This window comes from Brienomyrus brachyistius, chromosome 4 (genome assembly GCF_023856365.1).
Source record: "Brienomyrus brachyistius isolate T26 chromosome 4, BBRACH_0.4, whole genome shotgun sequence".
Classification (NCBI taxonomy): Eukaryota; Metazoa; Chordata; class Actinopteri; order Osteoglossiformes; family Mormyridae; genus Brienomyrus; species Brienomyrus brachyistius.
Window position 1 is genome coordinate 26639448 of NC_064536.1, and position 20298 is coordinate 26659745.

Genomic DNA, 20298 nt, shown 5'->3' on the forward strand with positions numbered 1-20298 from the left:
CTCACTGGTGAGTTGTGCTATTTTTAGAACAGGTCCGCGGGCGACTCATGTGGTCCTTGGGGGCATCCTGGTGCCCGCGGGCACCATGTTGGTGACCCCTGGGTTAGACTTTAACACACTTCATTATTATGCATAAATAATCACCACCCCAATGCAGTAACACAAACCGTCACTCTAAAAAGGGTCATTATTAGGGTTAAATGCTCAATACATAAAACATTCCCCATAAGCCACCCACTTTCCACACTAAACCATAGTAAATATCCCTCCCTACTTTCCCCACACACTCTCTGTCTCTCTGTCACACACACACACACACATGATTCATTTAACAAGATTAAAACAACCACCGAACTTCCCTCTGTCCAGCATCTGCAGAGACTTTTTTAATTTTTTAGGTGGTTTACTTAGAAACAAAATTACTGCAGGTTAAACATAAACTTTCTGATAGAGAGATGGTGCAGAGATAAACAGCATCTCTGATGTTATATCTTTACATTTTGTTTTAACATATTTAATATAAACTGATGGTGTAGAAAAGGATGTGTGTTGGATAAATATTGTTATATACATGTGGAATGTTTATTAATAATAATGGTTAACATTTATGAAGAAAAAACTTTTTTTTTTTGAGTCAGAATTACCAAAATCCCCAGCTAAGTTAATATGATTTCCGTTCCTTTAAACGACACACACATAAAATGATTAGTCTTATTATGTATTTGTGTTTAATTTATTGTCTATATATTAAGCATCGTATAAAGGGCATGTTGCTCTCCTGTGTTCCAATAAACTTTAACTTTAACACTCCACATAACACGTTTCCACTGCTCCACAGTCCAGTGGTGGTGTGCTTTACACCACTCCATCCGACTCTTGGCATTGCGTTTGGTGATGTGAGGCTTGCATGCAGCTGCTCAGCCATGGAAGCCCATTTCCTGAATCTCCCAGTGCACAGTGTTTGTGCAGGAGTTAATGCCAGAGAAAGTTTGGAACTATGAAGTTACCGAGTCGACAAAGCATTAGCAATTTTTACACAATACGCACCTTAGCACTACACACTTACTTACTTCACATGGCCTGCCACTTTGTGGGTAGGTTTTTGTTCCTAAACACTTTCACTTTGCAATAATACCACTTACAGGTGACTGTGAAATATATAGTAGGAAAAGAATTTCACAAACTGACTTGTTGCAAAAGTTGTATCCCATGACAATAGCAGGCTAGAATTCACTGAGCTCATCAGAACGACCCATTCTTTCACATATGATTGTAAGTCAAACTGCATGGCTGGGTGCTTGATTTTACACACTTTTGGCAATGGGTCTGAATGGACTCAAGGAACAGATCAGGTAGGATGTATAGATAACGCCATCCCCCCCCCCTCAAAACTGCATTGAGGATAAAAAAATTATGAGTACAGATTAAATATTTAACAGACATGATGACAAGGAATCGCTTGCAGAGGGACAGTGTTTATTAGAAGTTTGGGCTGTCGAGAGTATCCAGGAAAAACTGGATGCAACTCACAAGAACTCAGAGATATTTGGAAAATATGGGTCTATCTTCTTATACGTGTAGAACGGATAAATAAAAATCCCTGTGTGGCATTCTACCCTGGATCTATATGAGGGCCATGTGTCTACACTGAAAGAGCAGCATGCAAGGGAACTGCAGGCCATGAGATACAGACACCATCACAAAGGGCTACAGAGCCAAAGACTCCACTCACTCAGAGAGTCGCTTATGATGGAACTCAGGGGTTCATGACGAAGCATTTGCATTATTTGTGATTATAACATTATTAAGTGTTTGCTCTGTTTATGTTAAAGTTCAGTGGTCAGTTTCACAGATAAACCACACACAGTTCCTCAAACCGGTCGGATCCGATGCAATTTATTCGACTTGAATATACCTGCCCTTAAGCAGGTTATGGGAAATTATAATCACTCTGAAACACAATATGAAAAAGATCTGGAATATTTACAAGGGATATGAATCTAAACAATATTTATAAAGCCCAAAAAGCTCAGTTATGTTAATTTTCTATGGATTAGTTCAAAATAATAAAGGAAAATTTAAGTGCATATTTTATTTCCAATATGAGGACTGTAGGGGAAAAGGAAACTGCTGCATGAAGTGACTGGTGCTTATCAGTCCAGTATAAAAAGCAGGTGCAACTGCATGTAAGGTGCAGAGTGCAGTGAACTGGGTGACCATTGCCATAATGCCTGGGGTACGGGCACAGCTGGCAGAGGGTGGCAGGGGGTACAGACTGTTCTGGAGTCTGGGTGTTGTGGTATTAACTCTCCTGTACAGGTTTCATGAGAGCGACGATTTGTTGGGTGAGGTGGGTGAGACTGCTGACAATGCTGTTGGCCCATCTGCAGATTCTCCTGTCACAGATGTCCTGCAGTGAAGGGAGACCTAACACTGCAATTTTCTGGGTTAACATGATCACCCACTGTCTGTCCTGTCCAGTGCAGCTGCCAAAGCACGCAGCTATGCAGCAGATTAATAAGCTTTGGTGAGTTTTCTTAAGCAGCCGCACCATGGTCTTTGACCAGTTTAGATCCTAAAACCAGCTGAAAGAAGCAAAACACACAGCCACAGAAACACAAAGTAAATGGCTGAACAAAGCCAAGGGGGAGAGGGAGGGAGCACGCAAGCTGCATAGGAAGCCTCACACTGCATTGCTTGATATGATGAGGGGCAGTCCTGCCCCCTGCTGGTGGGATGGCAACAGCTATTCACTGAACATCTGCTTTAATTAAGTTTTGCATCATTTTCATTCCAGTGCTGGAAAAGCTAGGAAGCATGAATGGGTGATATGTAGCTTAATTAATTAATGTAAGTAAATTCATGTCAAAAGTGAGAAAGCTGAAGATTATAGAACTGCATACAGTTAATTAAGAAGTTTAACCTTTTGCATGGCTGAATAGGCCAGCTTTACAAATACCAAATTGAAATTCACTGAGATGATTTCGGTTCAACTCACAATATGCAAGGCTCATTTCAGCGGCATAGACATATAAATTTTTGAAAGATTTACATCCAGTGCCTTGCTGGAGTCGACAGTCAGATTAAACTCCTCTCCAAGGACCACATTGAAAAGGTCTGAATTCAATCCTTTACTGACACCAGTTGAAGGGTAAGATAATCAATGCACAAACAATCAAGGCACCATTAGGGTAGAAATTATGCTTGTTAACAACGATGCTATTTGGTATCTTTAAAAAAAATCATTCGTACTAAATAAACAAAATTGTAGATACTGAGAATTTGTTTATTAATAAAAAATACACTGTGCAGTTGACATTACATGATGTGAGCTCTGGGGTACCGAGGCATCGAAACACGGAGACTAGCCGCCCGGAGAGAACACGCTCTATATTTGCCGCCCTGAAAAGAGCTACGTCATACACCCAAAACGCACCCGACCAATTACATACAGGAAACACAAGGTTGTCAAACGCCGAACTGCAAGACGCATACACTTTGGGAGATTTACGTAAGCTAATTACACACGAGGATCGGACAGGGTACACACAAGACACAGGTAAACACACGCGCAACAATAAAGAAATATAACCAGTAATATTAACAATAACGATACATCCATCCATCCATCCATCCATCCATCCATCCATTTTCCAAACCGCTTATCCTACTGGGTCGCAGGGGGTCCGGAGCCTATCCCGGAAACAATGGGCTAGTGATGGGAATTCTGGCTCTTTTAAGAGAGCCGGCTCTTATGGCTCCCGAGTGGCTCTTCAGATTTTATTTGGTGCTTAAATGAATTTATTACCAAAAATAATGTAACATTATTAATGAAATGAATTACTATGGTTGGAAATCGCGTGCAATCATTTTAGCCAGTTCCTCATCAATTGTTTTCTGTTTTACTGGAGTCATAGCTTTTTGCAGAAACTGTCTCATAGAGCTCCAGGTTGTAGGTCTAGGTGGTTGTGGTGCTGTACTGGATGACGGTGTAGACACTGACAAACTGACACTTTCAACAGTTGCAGTAGACAAACTGTCACATTCCTTAGTAGCAGGTTCACTTGCTTGTCTTTTTTCTTCCCACTGCACTGATGGATGTACAGTTCTCAGGTGCCAATGCAGGTTATTTGTAGAGCCTGTTCGATATGAGATTTTAACCTTGCACGCTCTACACTCTGCCTTTGTATTATCAAGGTAATTGAAATGTATCCAAATTTCACTCCGTTTCCTGCAGTCACTCATTTTGTCATGCTTGTCTCCTTCCCTCCTGTTTCTTTGTCTGTGCCTGCGATTGCTGTATTTGTCTATGGGTGCGTTCGACTTCACGAAGCCGTTTGCAGCGCTGGCTTAAAGCAATGCATTCTGGTCCCAACGCAATGCATAACGGTTAAATTTTTTTTGTCCGACTTCAGCGGCGCTGCAAAACGTCACCACCCGTAACCATGTCACATGGTACAAAAACCTCACGAGAGCAAGGTCACATAAAACTTAAAGCCCAAGTCGAACGCACCCTGTAGCACCGCCCATCCCTGTCCTGATCAGTGCAGACACGCGTCGTGTGGTTGACCAATCCGTGCGGCTTGAAAAAAAAAATAGAGAAATAAAGAAAGTGGCTCTGACTCCGGCTCACAGGCAGGAGCTCTGATCGTTCACTTCAAAGAGCCGGCTCCGAGAGCCGTTTCATTCGCGACCGACACATCACTACAATGGGCACGAGGCAGGGGACAACCCAGGATGGGGGGCCAGCCCATCGCAGGGCACACTCATACACCAGTCACTCACACATGCACACCTATGGGCAATTCAGCAAGTCCAATTAGCCTCAGCATGTTTTTGGACTGTGGGGGGAAACCGGAGCACCCGGAGGAAACCCCACGACGACACGGGGAGAACATGCAAACTCCACACACATGTGACCCAGGTGGAGACTCGAACCTGGGTCCCAGAGGTGTGAGGCAACAGTGCTAAGCACTGCACCACCATAAGTATTTCAGCGCGTGTGAAGACCCCGTAGTGCAGGAGACTGGTAGTTTACTTCAACAACCAGGTACAACCACAGGCAAGTCCACAAGCCAAAATCGTAGTCGGGTCAGATGCAGGGAGTCGAAAGCCGGAAGGGTCAGTCCCACGAGCAGGTACAGGACAAGATGACAAGTGGGGAGGACGAGCAGTGGAGACGGGTCGGGATCACAGGAGAAGGTAGGCAGGCAGGGCAGGCAGGATGCAGGAGGCAGGGATAACGGGGAAGACAACGAACAAAGAAACACTCAGCAAGGCACATAACTATGGCAACAATATGACAATGGGGACAGCGTGTGGTGCAGTGGGCTAAGCCTGTGTGCCTGTAAACAGCAGGTCACAGGTTCAAACCCAGCCACAGCATGTCTGTGGGTCCTTGAGCGAGGCCTGTAACCCCCAGCTCCCTGGGCGCCATAGCGGGTGGCAGCCCTTCGCGGACAGCTTACTCTATATGGAGCAAAGAGGGAGGCGTAAAGACAATTTCCATCACACCATCAATAAAGTATCAATTAAATACTTTGCAATGTCAGTTGCTTGTGATCCGCTTAAGAAGTGGAGGTAATCAGCGGTGATCCCTGCTGTTGGTACGTCCCGTCCCTGTGGAAGTGCTTTGAATTTCATAAATAATCTTTAATAATTGTATGTTTTATATGTAGCAAAAAGGCTACATACTTCCATTCAAGTAATACATGACTGCAGGAAATGTAGTTGCAACAACATTTAATTTACATTCAGCAATGTGAAATGCAGTCAGAGCAATGCCAAATTAAATTTTAATAACAAGCATTTTGTTAATCTACATGAAAACTAAATGGCTTCTCAGAACTATAATCCTATTATTTATCCTATAAAGCGCATCACTTTATCACTGTTGAAAGTGTGTTTTACAATGCAGCAGTAAAAGCGTTTCTTTTGGCTGTGTCCCAAACACAGTTTTACATCTGTAATAAAAATGAAAGATTCAAATGAGAATAATTATTCAGTTACGAAGTATTAATTATTGAATACAATTTTTGAAAAATTATTAAAGTCTAAACATCACAAAGATTCTAATTAGAAAAGCAGGTTAGTGTGTTAATAGCTCTTGTCCTTTAACAAGTCCTCCAAGCCCTTTCTAATATATTACATGTCACCTGATGGAGTGGAACAGCTCATGGCTCACGGTCATGGACACTTCTGCTTGTGTTCTGTTTGCTACACGTTTTCCATGGTAAAATTCCTGTTTTGTGTTATCAGCTCCCTTATGTTAGTATTAAGGACAGTAAAATACTCGCTCAGCTTTTTTATCTGGCCCCAGTTGCTAAACATGTAGTTGATGTAGGCGTCCAAAGATTTGGAACAAAAATGACGCTCAAAATCATAATCTGAGACAGTTCTAGGTCTGTCGTTCGTACTTTTTCCAAGCTCTTTGTCATAAATATAACATTTTTTGTCAAGGCAGAAATATGTATATGGCGTCACACAGTCTTTGTATGTTATCTGCATGTTAGTGCGCTTATAGCTCTTGTACTCCTTCAACAATTTCTCCAAGTCCTTTTGATAATGGTTTAGCATGTTGTGGACAGAAGCTACTCGAACATCGAGGTTCTTTTCTTCCTTCGATCCATATCCCGCCATCATGAGCCGCGCCTCGTGGATTAGCATCTGCGCATGGAAAGCTGCGCCGTTGGCCCAGATCTTCATGGCGCGGGAGCTCATTTGGCCGTCCTTCAGCATGGAGTTTGTCAGACGGGTCAGCTGCTCGCTCAGCTGCTTCTCCAGACGTTTGGTCTCTTCTAGCGCCTGTCCTGGTTCCCACAGATACTTGCGGAGGCGTTTCAGGTACTCGTCCATGGAGTCTCTGACCCCCGAGGCCTTTTCCTCAGCAAAGACCCGCTGCATCATGTTCAGGGGGCTGTCCTCGGGAACCGGGACCAAAGAACTAACCGTGAGGTCTAATAGGAAGGAGATGATCAACGCGCCCAATCCAACTGCGTTTGGTACAAGGTTGAAAGCAGATAAAGAGGAGCCCAGGTTGGTCATATAGTTCGGAACTTTGCTCACCAGGTCACTGACCATCTGAGAACTGTGCTGTTCTAGTACAGATGTTGAATTCAGTCCTGAGTACATGAGTAAGGAGTCGTCGATGGTAATATCAGGAATCACACCATATGTCTCAGCTATACGGAACATCCCTGAGATCATGATGTCTTCCTCTTCCTTACTATAACTGTAACCCATGGTGATGACCAGAGAGCTCAGATGCAACGGGGAGGAAAAGTAATAATACTGTGTTCCCTTCTGTTAGGATGTAGGAGGATTAAACGAACTTGTAGATCTGGGATGTTGTTTGCAGAAGAGTACTGATCAGAGCACAGCCAGGGATGTTGTCTTTGATTAAGTTTACTTCTTCGATGCAGCAGTTAGCAGTACAATAACGTACCAGTGTGCACAGGCCAATCCAGTTTCTCATTAAGTAAACTGTAGCTGAAATAACTCCGTGAGATTGTGGTTCTAAAATGGATGCAATAAAGAAAAACAATCACTAAACATTACTTTAGTGTGAACCCAATTATGATACTTAGACTATACAGTCACCAGATGGCGCCACATGATCACAAACGAATCTGCATGTAAGATCCCGAGTGGATCGAAGGGATACTTCTAACATAAGCGAATAACAGCAGTAATAAAGTTATAATCTCAGCGAACGGGATAGCAGTGTAATATAAATTTACGTGAAGATAACATAGCGCATAAAACTACCATATAAACGATCGGGCAGAATTATATGAACACCGTGCATCCAGAAATGAAATTAACTACATCAAATACGGGAAGGATATTACTTACTGAATCGTGGGCAAGAGACACTAATATTAAAGGAGATTAATGGAGAGGTAACGGCGAAGTCTTCTTTCTCGGGCGCGGGAGAACTTCAGCCTTTCCTGGGAGCTGCTGTAAAGCACGTTGTGCTACTGCTGACAGCTTTAGACTTCCGTATTAAACCAAACCCTATAGTGGCATTGGATTACTGAGCAGGTACACGGAAAGAAGACAAAACGCCTTCCATTCCATCAAAGCTTTACATAGATTGTTCCAAGGAAACTGCAATCAAATCTCAGTTAGACAGAAGCTGCACGAAAGACACCATAAAAAAAGCGGAGGAGACAACAAAGCTTGACGTTCAGGTAGCTACTGTCAGCACCGTGGTGGGTCACTATCAGAAGGAAGAAGCTGTTAAAGAAGTTTGTCAAAATGCCTGACGTGAATTTTAGGTAACAAAAAACGGCCCATTTTCAGTTTAAGGTTCAAGGTTTCTTCATTGTCATCAGCATTTGTGTACAGGTACATAGTGAAATGAGACAATGTTTCTCCATGAGCAATGGTGCAACATATAGAAACACACAACAAAATACAAGGTGTGAAAGAAAAAATGCAATAAATAGACAATAAAACAACTGCTGTGATGTAAATGATAAGGTTATCACATAAAGGTACATGAGTGTGTCTGCTGTGATGGTAAATGATAAGGTTATCACATAAAGGTACATAAGTATGTCTGCTGTGATGGTAAATGATAAGGTATCACATAAAGGTACATAAGTGTGTCTGCTGTGATGTAAATGATAAGGTTATCACATAAAGGTACATAAGTATGTCTGCTGTGATGGTAAATGACAAGGTTTTCACATAAAGGTACATAAATATATCTGTTGTTCTTGTAAACAGCAGGTAAAGTTCAGGTGCTATTGAAAGTTCATAGTGTAAGTTGAGGAGTTTATGAATCATAAGGACACATCCCTGTGGTGCTCCTGTGCTCACTTTGGGGAGGGGGGGGGGGTTGAGACCCAACCCACTCAGCTTAGTGGAATAGTACTGTTGAATGCTCAGGTGAAGTGCAGTGAATATTGCATTGTTCGTAGGCTGGTTGGACCAGTAAGCAAACTGGAGTTGGTCCAATGAGCTGGGAAGGGCAGCTTTGATGTGGCTCATGACTAATCTCTTGAAGAACTTCATGATGGATCCAGAAGCAATTTAAAGGATAAAAGAAGTTGACATATGACAGAAGGAAACCGGTCCCCATAAGGGGAAAAAACGTATATTTATCACATTATGGGGACATTGTGTCCCCATAAATATAGGTATACCCACTTGTATGCACACACACACACACACACGCACATGCATTCATACATCTGCATGCATCCCACCTCACACGTCCTCATAGGCATTTATACCCAAACACAGTTTACATTCCCCACTATCATCCATATTAGCTACATTCATGAAGTCAGAAGCCTTGTAATCGTTACACTCTGACCTGGGGGAGATGCTTTTTATAGTCTGCACTCATTATTGAAGTGCTGAGACTATTCAAAGCCAGGGCAATTTTAATGGTCAAATGCCATTAAAACCCATTATCCTGTCAGCAGCCACCTACATCAGGCAGGTCTGTGTTTAAAGGAGCTGTCCTGTATCTGTAAACCTGTGTCTTGAAATTCTTGAAATGATGTGATATTGCTCCAAAATAGTCCTTTTTTCTAGATGTAGCCGGTAGGAGCCACTTAGTTCCGAATCTAGCTTTAGTGAACATCTTGCGTGAGTTAGAAGAACGTCATCAATATCAGTTTATGTGAACACATCCAGTCACTAGATTATTGTAAAGAAACTACAGTGGAGGTGAATGTTCTAATGGAAATGGTGCCTAAGAAGAGAGTCAAGGGCTGCAGCCTGTGTGAAGAGACAGAAAGTGGCCCAGAGGGTACATGTGCCACTTTGTGTCTTGGTTGATTTAGGCGAATTGTCACTGCAGATTTGCCTGTCTATCCATGAGCCAGAAACTCGTAGTTTTTGTAGCGAAACAAGCAGCAGAGGAACACCTGGCATTGTCCATGCACAAAGCCCAGAACTTCATGCCCTCATAAATGTCTCGCAAATTGGCATCGGTTTCAAACACAGAAACATCTATTCCGATCAGAGCTGCCATCACATCCTGGCTCAGCAGAATTTTCTTGTCAAGAGGGCTCCACATATCTAGACCTTAATGTTGTAAAGTGCAGTACATATACAAAGAAAAATAAAATTCCAGCCACTCGATGTAGTGCAGAAGGATAAAATGGCAAACCCAACAAAGCTGATAGCCCTGGAGACGGCGTGCGAGTTGTGCCCAGGTCATCCCACACTAGCAGATGCTATACAGATTACAAACAAAGCACCGAATGTGGGAATGATCAGAATGACTGACAGTAAATCCGTAAACTGTAGCAATATTTAACATGGAATTAAAACTAAAACTTTAAAACATGATGTGCGGTAATTTCACAATGAAATATCCTTTGCAGATATTTCAACAAACCACAGAAGGTGTCCCCAGTGCTCCGTAATCTACAGGTACCTGGAGTGGAAAGATGGGCTTCACAACTGCGACAACGGCACTGTGGTCACACTGGAACACACACAGGCCAGTTTACAGTTACTGTCTTTTTTCCTGTTATAACAACAGGGGTTTCCAATTCAGAACTTTGATTGTGGAATCTTCAGGTTGATGGTGAGACATACTGTCTAACGTTTGTAGGAATTATTGTTGGATAATTGATTTGAATTTTAAATATAATACATTTCTTCTGCAGTCTGCATTGTATGTGGCATTGGAAGCCCCATTTAACTACTCCATAGTAAGTAGCTTTAAAATAAAGTAAAAATATAATCCTGCCATCACACAATAGGAAATTTGCAAATAATGAGAATTTTCATTTTTGAAATGATTCTTTTACAGGCTGACATGCCCACTTTGCGAAAATGGTGGTGTGTGTTTGAACTTCACAGGTGTCTATTTTTTCCCCATTTAAAATTGCCCTGAGGTTTGGGTGTTCTTACAATAGTTAACTGGGAAGGTTGTTTGCACACTGGACCGAAGAGTCTAAGCCTGTCCTTGAGGGCAATCCTGTACCCGTCTTCAGGCTGCCAAAAGGAAAAACACCGGGTGCAGGTTTGTCAGGTCAGTACTGAATGTAGATTCCACTGAAACCAAATAATATGCATTGCTAACATAGTAATGAAGATTTATTTGTAAAACAGATTTATACACAGCTTACACTGACCAGAGTGCTGTACAGAGTATAAAAGAAAACGCAATAATAATAAAAGTATATAATCGGAGATGTATAACATAGTCACTGTACAGAATTTATTTGACAAAGACTGATCCTATGTCATATGTCTTGGTCTCACTTTGTTTGCTTATAAAATTTTCATTGCATTCTGTAGGAGCCAGCAGTTGTGAGGGACCTCTGTGTACCATGTTGACCTCCGTGTACCATGTTGACCTCCGTGTACCATGCTGACCTCTGTGTACCATGTTGACCTCCGTGTACCATGCGTCCAATGGAAAACTGTTCCGGGGCCATGTGACTGCACCGCGGATTTTAGCTATGGAGGCGCAGGACCGCCAGACAGCTCTCGACAACCTAAAACAGAATGATGACCTGAATGACCTCCATCCCTTTCTCTTTGTGTTTCAGTACAAAGAAGGTATGGAACACTTTCTTAAAAACTGTGGTGATAATCAGCACATCCGGGTCAACAGAGTGTTTTATTTGCCTTGGAGATGAGTTGCAGTGCCCACCACTAGTCTTGATTTTTAATAACTTTGCTTTAATAATTATATTATTGTAATAAAAACAGTTCAAAGTAGACTGGGCCAGTTTTGTTTGTTGCTTTCCTAAGTTTATTATGTCGTCGCAATGAGCATCAATCACATTATTCCTTTTGTTCTTATTTTGTTTATTCCGCTCAATTTTGCTACAAGCCACTCCTACAATTACGCAAATGGATACATTAATATTTAGGCTAAAACCTTAAAAAACTTTAATGCAAGCAGCTGCAGAGGGATTGGTAAAAACTCCAGAAGATTAATTGTGTGGTTGAATGAGCTATTAGGACATTTTATGTCGTGTCTCATGTCATGCTTTAAAGGTCTGTTTGCACTTTGTTTCCTTTTCAGTTAGGAAGTTTGATATTTTTCATATCAAAAGCTACATAAAGGTGAGAATTTCACACCGAAATATTAAAATTAACATACGCTATTAACGTCCCTTCTTAAAATACATTATTAACATCTATTTCCAATGTTAATAATCTAATTAAATCGATCACAGAAATAAGAAGTATACAGTATGCTTTAAAACAGTGTTTCCCAACCCAGTCCTCGGGGAACCCTGGACAGTCCACGTTTTTGCTCCCTCCCAGCTCCCAGCCAATCAGGAACACCGAATACCTGGCACAGGTGCGCTGAGAGCTGAAAGGAAGCAAAAATGTGGACTGTCCGGGGTTCCCCGAGGACTGGGTTTGGAAACACTGCTTTAAAAGACTTGATTACTGTTTGGGCTGTGTGAGGTCATGTGATATCTAGTACTGCCTCCATGGTGTAGGTTTGCATAACGTCATGTCCGGATTCGCTTGTGGAGATCCAGTGATTCAGGCCCTCTAGTGGAGGTCCTTCTGCTAATTTTAGTTCTTTCGTTTTGCCGCGTGTGTATTTAATAAAGTGTGTTTATTGTGCTGAGTATTTATAGCATGTTGATTTGAAGTTGTTTTCTTGCGATTAGCCCCATTTTCTTGTGTAGTTTTAATTTCGTCGTTTTGTTTGTTTTTCGGTGTAATAGTTTTGTTTGTGGCATGTTTGTTTGATTTTCGCTAACCCAACTGCTGCTTATGGCACTAGGTAATATTTGTTGGCACACCAATGGCCTGAGTTGTTGAGAGTGCCCTATGTTAGTATAATTGTTACAGTGTATGGATCGTCATTAGCGCTATTCATTGCTCCTTTGCACATTTCTAACCGGTGATATCTTGGCCTACGGTCTATTCTGACTGTTTTAATGCCTCACTGGTTGTGAGGTATAGTGTTAGGGTTCTCCCACCTGTATAAAAGAAATGGAAATATGGAAGAAATAACTAAACAATTCAGACACTGTCTAAATGTATAGATCATCAAGGTTAGATTGTACAGTAGGGCTGCAACTAACGACTATTTTGATTCATCGACTATTTTTCTCATCGACTATTAAAATGATTAATCGACTAATCGGATTATAAATTGCATAATTATAAAATGGCTCCTATTTAGCTACCAGCTTTTACATTTAGCATGAGGTTATTTAAATTATGTGGTAAATAATAAAGACAAGAAAGATACTTCACTCAAAAAACATATTTTAATACAGTTTGCTGCCGATATAAATAAAACTATGTCCATTTTCCAAACAATACAAAAAAATAGAGAACTTTTTTTCTGTAAGCCAAGCACAGGCACAGTAAAACAGTGCAAAACATTCTGCAACAAGTTACAACATAAGGCTATTTCATTCACAGTTACTTCATACTAACGCATGTCAGCATTTCAACGTGGTCTCGGCTCTCTTCTGAAAGCAGATATTCCCCGCTGCAGAGGGGATTCGCTCTCATGGGGTAAATGTTGTAGGAATGCGCAGAAAAGATCTTGCCAGGTTCGACAGTGTGTGAAAACGCTCTTCATTTTCCCTCCACCAGCTAAGAGGGTCTTCCTTTTTGGATATTGCTGGCTCTGTGAAGAACATCTTAACTTCCTTTCTCACCATTTCGATCTTTTGGGCCTCCTGGGTTTCTTCATCTTCCTCACTCAGACTGTCTGTGTGAGACTGAAGCAGGTTATTCAGTGCTATGTTTACACTTGGAACAGGCACTCTCCTTTCTGTAGCTCAGGGCTGCAGCCATCATGTATTCCTGTCTCCTCTGTTACTTTCATAGCAAGAAATTCAACTGTGCCTTGGACCCTTGCACCATCTTCGGCTGACATAAACTTCAGCTTCCTGAATCTTGGGTCAATGGCAGCTGCAAGAAGAAGTGGGTTCTCCCTCTCTACAGAGAGGGTGCTCAGATTCACCCATCTCTCAGTCATTCCTTTTCCTGCACTAGCCAGATAGGCTTTTCCTGAGCTTATCTCAAAACATGTCTGCTGTATGGACCGTTACAGCCCTTTGATCAGCTGTGGAAGACATGAAGCAGTAGAGTATTCCTGTCCACTGAGGAAAACGGTGACACACTCAAACGGCTGCAACCCTTGTAGCAGCTCCTCAAGCAACACCCACTGACCTAGCTTTAAGTCAAAGTAGCGGTTGCCTCTTGGAGGTTCCTCAGGATCCGATGGAGTTGCAGTGACTGGCCACCGCTGTTTGAGGAGTGTCTCTACCATATGGTAGGAACTGTTCCATCTTGTACTGACATCCTGAATCAGCTTGTGCTCCTGGGGTGTTCATTTGCTACTGATTTTTCTTCAGTTTTGAATTGGCCAGTTCACTTCTCCTGAAGTGTTCCACCAGGTTTCTTGCAGCACCAACAGCTTTGAACTATAAGACAGAAGCCCCACCATGTTGTTGTTCAAGCATTCGCATTGCTGCCACCATGTTGGACCCGTTGTCGTGACCTACTGCTTTAATTTTGCTGGGCAAGATGTCATATTTCCCTATCAACTTCTCCATCCATGTCACAATGTTTGCAGCAGTATGCCTCTCCTCCAGAGGCACGGTGGTAAGGCTCAAAGTCATCACCAAATTTTTGGTGATGAAATGGCAGGACACTCCAAGATATGCCTCTGTGGCACGGCTGGTCCACACATCAACAGTATATGTGTGAGGGAGCTGCTCACCTCTTTTAAGATCTCCTTGACCTTTAAAGACAGAAATGATTTTTGTAAATATTTTATTGTAAATTAAAAAATTAATTAATTAATTAACAGTTCCAGTTGTTATTACAATCCAGTTGTTCCACGTTATTATTGCCCTAACAGTAGAAATGGGCATTTTCAGGCGAGTAGCTATTTTTCATACCAATTCCCTGACTTATGAAGGTCAACACACTTCTCCCTCATTAGTTTCATATGTTCTCTTTTCTTTGCCACGTTGAAGGATGACTAAGGGAATCTGGGATCTATGACACCTCATGTTTGTACCCCAGTTAATCAGGAAGTCATGGATGACAGCTTGAAGGTTCCTTTTCACTCCAATCAACTCAAAGATGCAAAATTTTCAGGGGAAACATGCTTCAGTTGCATTGTGTTCACTGTAATTCCCAGGACTGCCAATAATCGTGGTACATGTGTTTTTATTGAAAATAATTTTTACTTGACGAAGGATTAGTTTTTTTTTTAATAAATTTATTTCAAAGAAAGATGGGATTTATCTATTTTTTTCGGTGTGAGATGAAGCTACTTCATTATTTTTACAAGGGGTGGCAATAATTGTGGTGAGCGCTGTATGTCCTCTGCCTCTTCATAATGTTTGACAATGTATCTAGGGGATTCCCTACTTTGCCCTCCCCATGCTTAGTAATACCCTCTGCCCACTTTGGCTGCCCACCTCTCCTTCCTCCAGCCCCGCAGTGCGTTGAGACAGAGCTGTCACCCTGTTAAGATCAATGGGGGCTTCCAAGCAATATTTACTGCAGGGGCCAAGACTGATTGGTTTTTATATTGGGGGGGGGGCTGTCTTTATGAAGGGGAGACCACTGAGACACAGACATAGGGGGTGGGGAGAGTGAAAGTGGGGTGAATGAGCGAGATTATCTAATGCAAGCCTAAGGCAGAGAATCTGGGCCAAATGAAATATCATCTCTCCAGGGACCTCAAAACACAGCCCATTAAAGCATTCGTAATTCTTAAAATGCATGTGATGAGCTAATTACCAAGCAAGGAGAAAGCAGAGCTGCAGTGTAATTAATGTGAGTGAGACACAGAAGACATGCGGCACGTTTGCATGAAACAGATATAGTTGTAGAATGTGTCAAATGCACACACAAGCACTTTGTTTCCATTTTGATGCTCAATGCAATTCTGTACTTGCCAGAAATAAGACCATTATTTTGAATCGGACCTGGTAACTCCGCATGAAGCCGGATGCGGGCGGAATGCAGCCTCACCGTCTTTTGGCTCCTGACCTTTGCGGGGGTAATAACCGTCAGCATAGCGGCTGGAGAGGAAGGTGACTGATGATGAGGAGCCCTTAAACCCCAGAGACTCATCACAACACCATAGCCGGTTGGTTCATCACTTTAGTAGGGGTTTGGTTCATCTGTTAGGGGAGTCGGTTCATTGTAACGCATGACTTAGTTTGTAAATATGTGCCTTAGCTGGCTGACCAGGGAAACACAGAATTTCAGCCACGTCAATAATGTAACACGGAATAGGAAGAGAGGAGAAATGATGGACCCTACACACCCTGCTCATGGACTGTCTGCCCTCCTTCCTGTATCATGAGGGACCCTACGCACCCTGCTCATGGACTGTCTGTCCTCCTTCCTGTATCATGAGGGAGCCTACGCACCCTGCTCATGGACTGTCTGTCCTCCTTCCTGTATCATGAGGGACCCTACACACCCTGCTCATGGACTGTCTGCCCTTCATCCTGTATCATGAGGGATCCTACGCACCCTGCTCATGGACTGTCTGTCCTCCTTCCTGTACCATGAGGGAGCCTACGCACCCTGCTCATGGACTGTCTGTCCTCCTTCCTGTATCATGAGGGATCCTACGCACCCTGCTCATGGACTGTCTGCCCTCCTTCCTATATTTTGAGGGACCCTACACACCCTGCTCATGGACTGTCTGTCCTCCTTCCTGTATCATGAGTGACCCTACGCACCTTGCTCATGGACTGTCTGCCCTCCTTCCTATATTATGAGGGACCCTACACACCCTGCTCATGGACTGTTTGCCCTCCTTCCTGTATCATGAGGGACCCTACGCACCCTGCTCATGGACTGTCTGCCCTTCGTCCTGTATCATGAGGGATCCTACGCACCCTGCTCATGGACTGTCTGCCCTCCTTCCTATATTATGAGGGACCCTACACACCCTGCTCATGGACTGTCTGTCCTCCTTCCTGTATCATGAGTGACCCTACGCACCCTGCTCATGGACTGTCTGCCCTCCTTCCTATATTATGAGGGACCCTACACACCCTGCTCATGGACTGTCTGCCCTCCTTCCTGTATCATGAGGGACCCTACGCACCCTGCTCATGGACTGTCTGCCCTCCTTCCTATATTATGAGGGACCCTACACACCCTGCTCATGGACTGTCTGTCCTCCTTCCTGTATCATGAGGGACCCTACACACCCTGCTCATGGACTGTCTGCCCTCCTTCCTATATCATGAGGGACCCAACGCACTCTGCTCATGGACTGTCTGCCCTCCTTCCTGTATCATGAGGGACCCTACGCACCCTGCTCATGGACTGTCTGCCCTCCTTCCTATATCATGAGGGACCCTACGCACCCTGCTCATGGACTGTCTGCCCTCCTTCCTGTATCATGAGGGACCCTACACACCCTGCTCATGGACTGTCTGCCCTCCTTCCTATATCATGAGGGACCCAACGCACCCTGCTCATGGACTGTCTGCCCTCCTTCCTGTATCATGAGGGACCCTACGCACCCTGCTCATGGACTGTCTGCCCTCCTTCCTGTATCATGAGGGACCCTACGCACCCTGCTCATGGACTGTCTGCCCTCCTTCTTGTATCCCGAGGGGCCCTACGCACCCTGCTCATGGCTATATCGGACCTGAATACCTCATTTCGTTCCCTTCATGCACATAGTTTGGCAGTATGTCAGTAAAACTTCCTTTATGCTTTATCCTTAAATTCTTAAGAAAAAATACTCTAAATTCTGGCACTCCTGATTCTAATAGCAGTTCCAGCCAATTACAATCTTATTAATCTCACTCTAATTACAGGTACAGATATGGACGTATTGAGATATGTGAGTATTTGTGACGGCCAGAACGATGCTTCATGAACCATGTGGGTATTTTTTTGGACCCCACTAGATGGCGCTCTTGGTTTGCTTTGGAACTTACCTTAAGCCCTTTTTGGAACAAAGCGCACTATCCAGTACGGTCAGAAAAACTCCATGCTATCAAATTATAGTCAGTTTACACATTTTCCTAGGATGTGTGGCTGTTAGTCATTACAAACAGGAAGTGAAAATACAATCATCCCAGGGTAAGTGATTCTCACCTGGAGACAATCAGAGGATGAAGAGGAGTGTCTGAGGAGCCTGATGTGTGTCTCACTGATCTCAGATCTGTGGGGACTGACACGCACTTCCTGATTCACCATAACGTCCACGTTTCTCTATGTTCACATACATCAATCACAGGACAGAGTGAAGGGTCACTTTATATTCAAACGTGAAGTTTTATTCAGTTTTTGAAAGTTCATCAGTCATAAAAAGATAACAATTATAAGCTTTCACACTGCAGTGTGTTGAAAATCTATTTAAATACTACGTTTTATGGACAGATGGTGGCTCTGTCTGCTCTTTATCCATTCCTCACTGGCATTCCTGGGTCCCTCCTCTGCAGCCCTTTCCTGAACCATCGGATCCCTTTATTAAGGATCTCCAATGTGTGGCTGCCCTCTAGTGGATAAACAAAATTGAGCTACTTATGTCAAAATAAATGCATTTAACCTTATTATGCTTCATGGCTTCACTGTATTTCCCTCAGATGGTGGATCTGTCTGATCTTTATTCATTCCTCACTGGTCTCTCTTCTGCAGCACTTTCCTGTTGTATGAAATACTTCATTAGGGAATCTCCTGTACATGCCTGCCCTCTAGTGGATAAACCAAATTCAGCCATTTATTTCTGAACACAGTTCGCGTGTGATATTTGAGGAAAGAAACCCTTCTAATCTACATGGAAGTACAACTTAAAAAAATAAATCTGTTTCTAAGTGGTCCACAGAAACTTACTTCACAAGCTTTTCAGAATATTAAGCTTATAGGAAACAGCTAGAGATCTGCGCTTCAGAAACGCTTGAATCTCTGCTGCCCTCATGGGCTGTGTGCTTAAATCCCACCTCCGCTCCGTGTCTGCAGTTTGCAGGTTCTCTTCATGCAGTGCACACGTCCCCTGGGTCCTCCTGCTTCACCCCACCGTAGAAAGATATGCATTTAGGCTGACTGGTGGGTCTAATTTGTCCATAGCTCATGAGTGCATATGTGCCCTGTGATGAACCAGCATCCCATGGCAGACGCTCTGTGCTGCTTGGAATAACCTCCATGCTGTGAAATGTCTTCATGCTTAAGAATCTGTCATATGAATATGTTGCTTGTATGATACTATTTTAAGATGCATGGATATTCACCCAGACTGACTTGGGATTCAGTAAGACACAGTGGAATTCTGGGTGCCTGAAACCTCCATATCAAACAAGTATTAGAGCCTAAAACCTAATTTAGTAGCTGAATGTTTCCTACCACAGCGTGACGTGTTACTCAGTGGGTCAGAACACAGAAGGTCACTGGTTGAATGAATTTGCTGTTTGGCCCTTAGAAACTCCCTTAACCACCCCCACCCCCCCAACCCATGTTTTTTGTGGGTTTTTTTTTTGGTTTTTGTCACACCCTGCATCCCTACCCTCTCGTTCTCTCTCTCTCGTTCCCCAACATCCCAGCTCCAAGAGCTAGAGCCAATAGCGGAGACTATGTGGACGGTGCTCTGCTGGAGAAAGAGGGGCAGGGTGTCAGGGTCACCCTCTTCTGATGTCTCTCCTCCTCCCATGGTGAAATGCCTGCCGAGCTGAATGTCTCCCTGGCTGTTCCCAATCTAGGTGGTGCAGCCAGCCACTGGTTTGCCCGTTGACTCCTCCGAGCCCTCCACTCACACCCGTCGCAGAAAATGGAGACTGAGGGTGGAGCTGGCTCCCTGCCCAGAAAATATTCCTTATCTGTCATCTGTTCCTGGTGAGATCCCCGCTGAGCCTCACCTGTTTCCTATGGTTACCAGCCCGTGTCCAGAGATCACACTCACACACTCACACATGCACACCTATGGGCAATTTAGCAAGTCCAATTAGCCTCAGCATGTTTTTAGACTATGGGGGGAAACCGGAGTACCTGGAGGAAACCCCACGAAGACATGGGGAGAACATGCAAACTCCACACACATGTGACCCAGGCGGAGACTCGAACTTGGGTCCCAGAGGTGTGAGGCAACAGTGCTAACCACCGCACCAACATGACACCCCGTGATTTTACACCACAGCTTCTGACCATAATTTTCTGTATAGCGACACTGAACACTGACATTGTCTTCTTCCACACCCGTCGCCTCCTGTTTGTCCACTGACATCCCTGGGGAACCTGAACACACAGGAACAAACACTGTGATATTTACTGATTTACTGATACAGACTGAGCAGGGCTACATGAGACAGGCCTCACTGCAGTTAGCATAACCATTTATGTTACAGC

The 20298-nt window shown here is 43.4% G+C and overlaps 1 protein-coding gene across 1 annotated transcript; it reads right to left on the reverse strand.

Annotated features, from left to right (window-relative positions):
- Positions 1-3861: 3861 nt before the first annotated feature.
- On the reverse strand, positions 3862-7994 carry LOC125740094 (uncharacterized). Its single transcript, XM_049010838.1, has 2 exons — positions 7855-7994; positions 3862-7515 (listed from the first exon to the last, which is right to left on the reverse strand). Exon 2 carries the CDS (start codon positions 7240-7242, stop codon positions 6217-6219), a length of 1026 nt encoding a protein of 341 aa, XP_048866795.1. The 5' UTR covers positions 7243-7515; positions 7855-7994; the 3' UTR covers positions 3862-6216.
- Between the last annotated feature and the right edge of the window lie 12304 nt (positions 7995-20298).

What these genes read in the sequence shown, in the direction of transcription:
- LOC125740094 (XM_049010838.1), bottom strand. Translation starts at nt 7,242, where the DNA reads ATGGGTTACAGTTATAGTAAGGAAGAGGAAGACATCATGATCTCAGGG.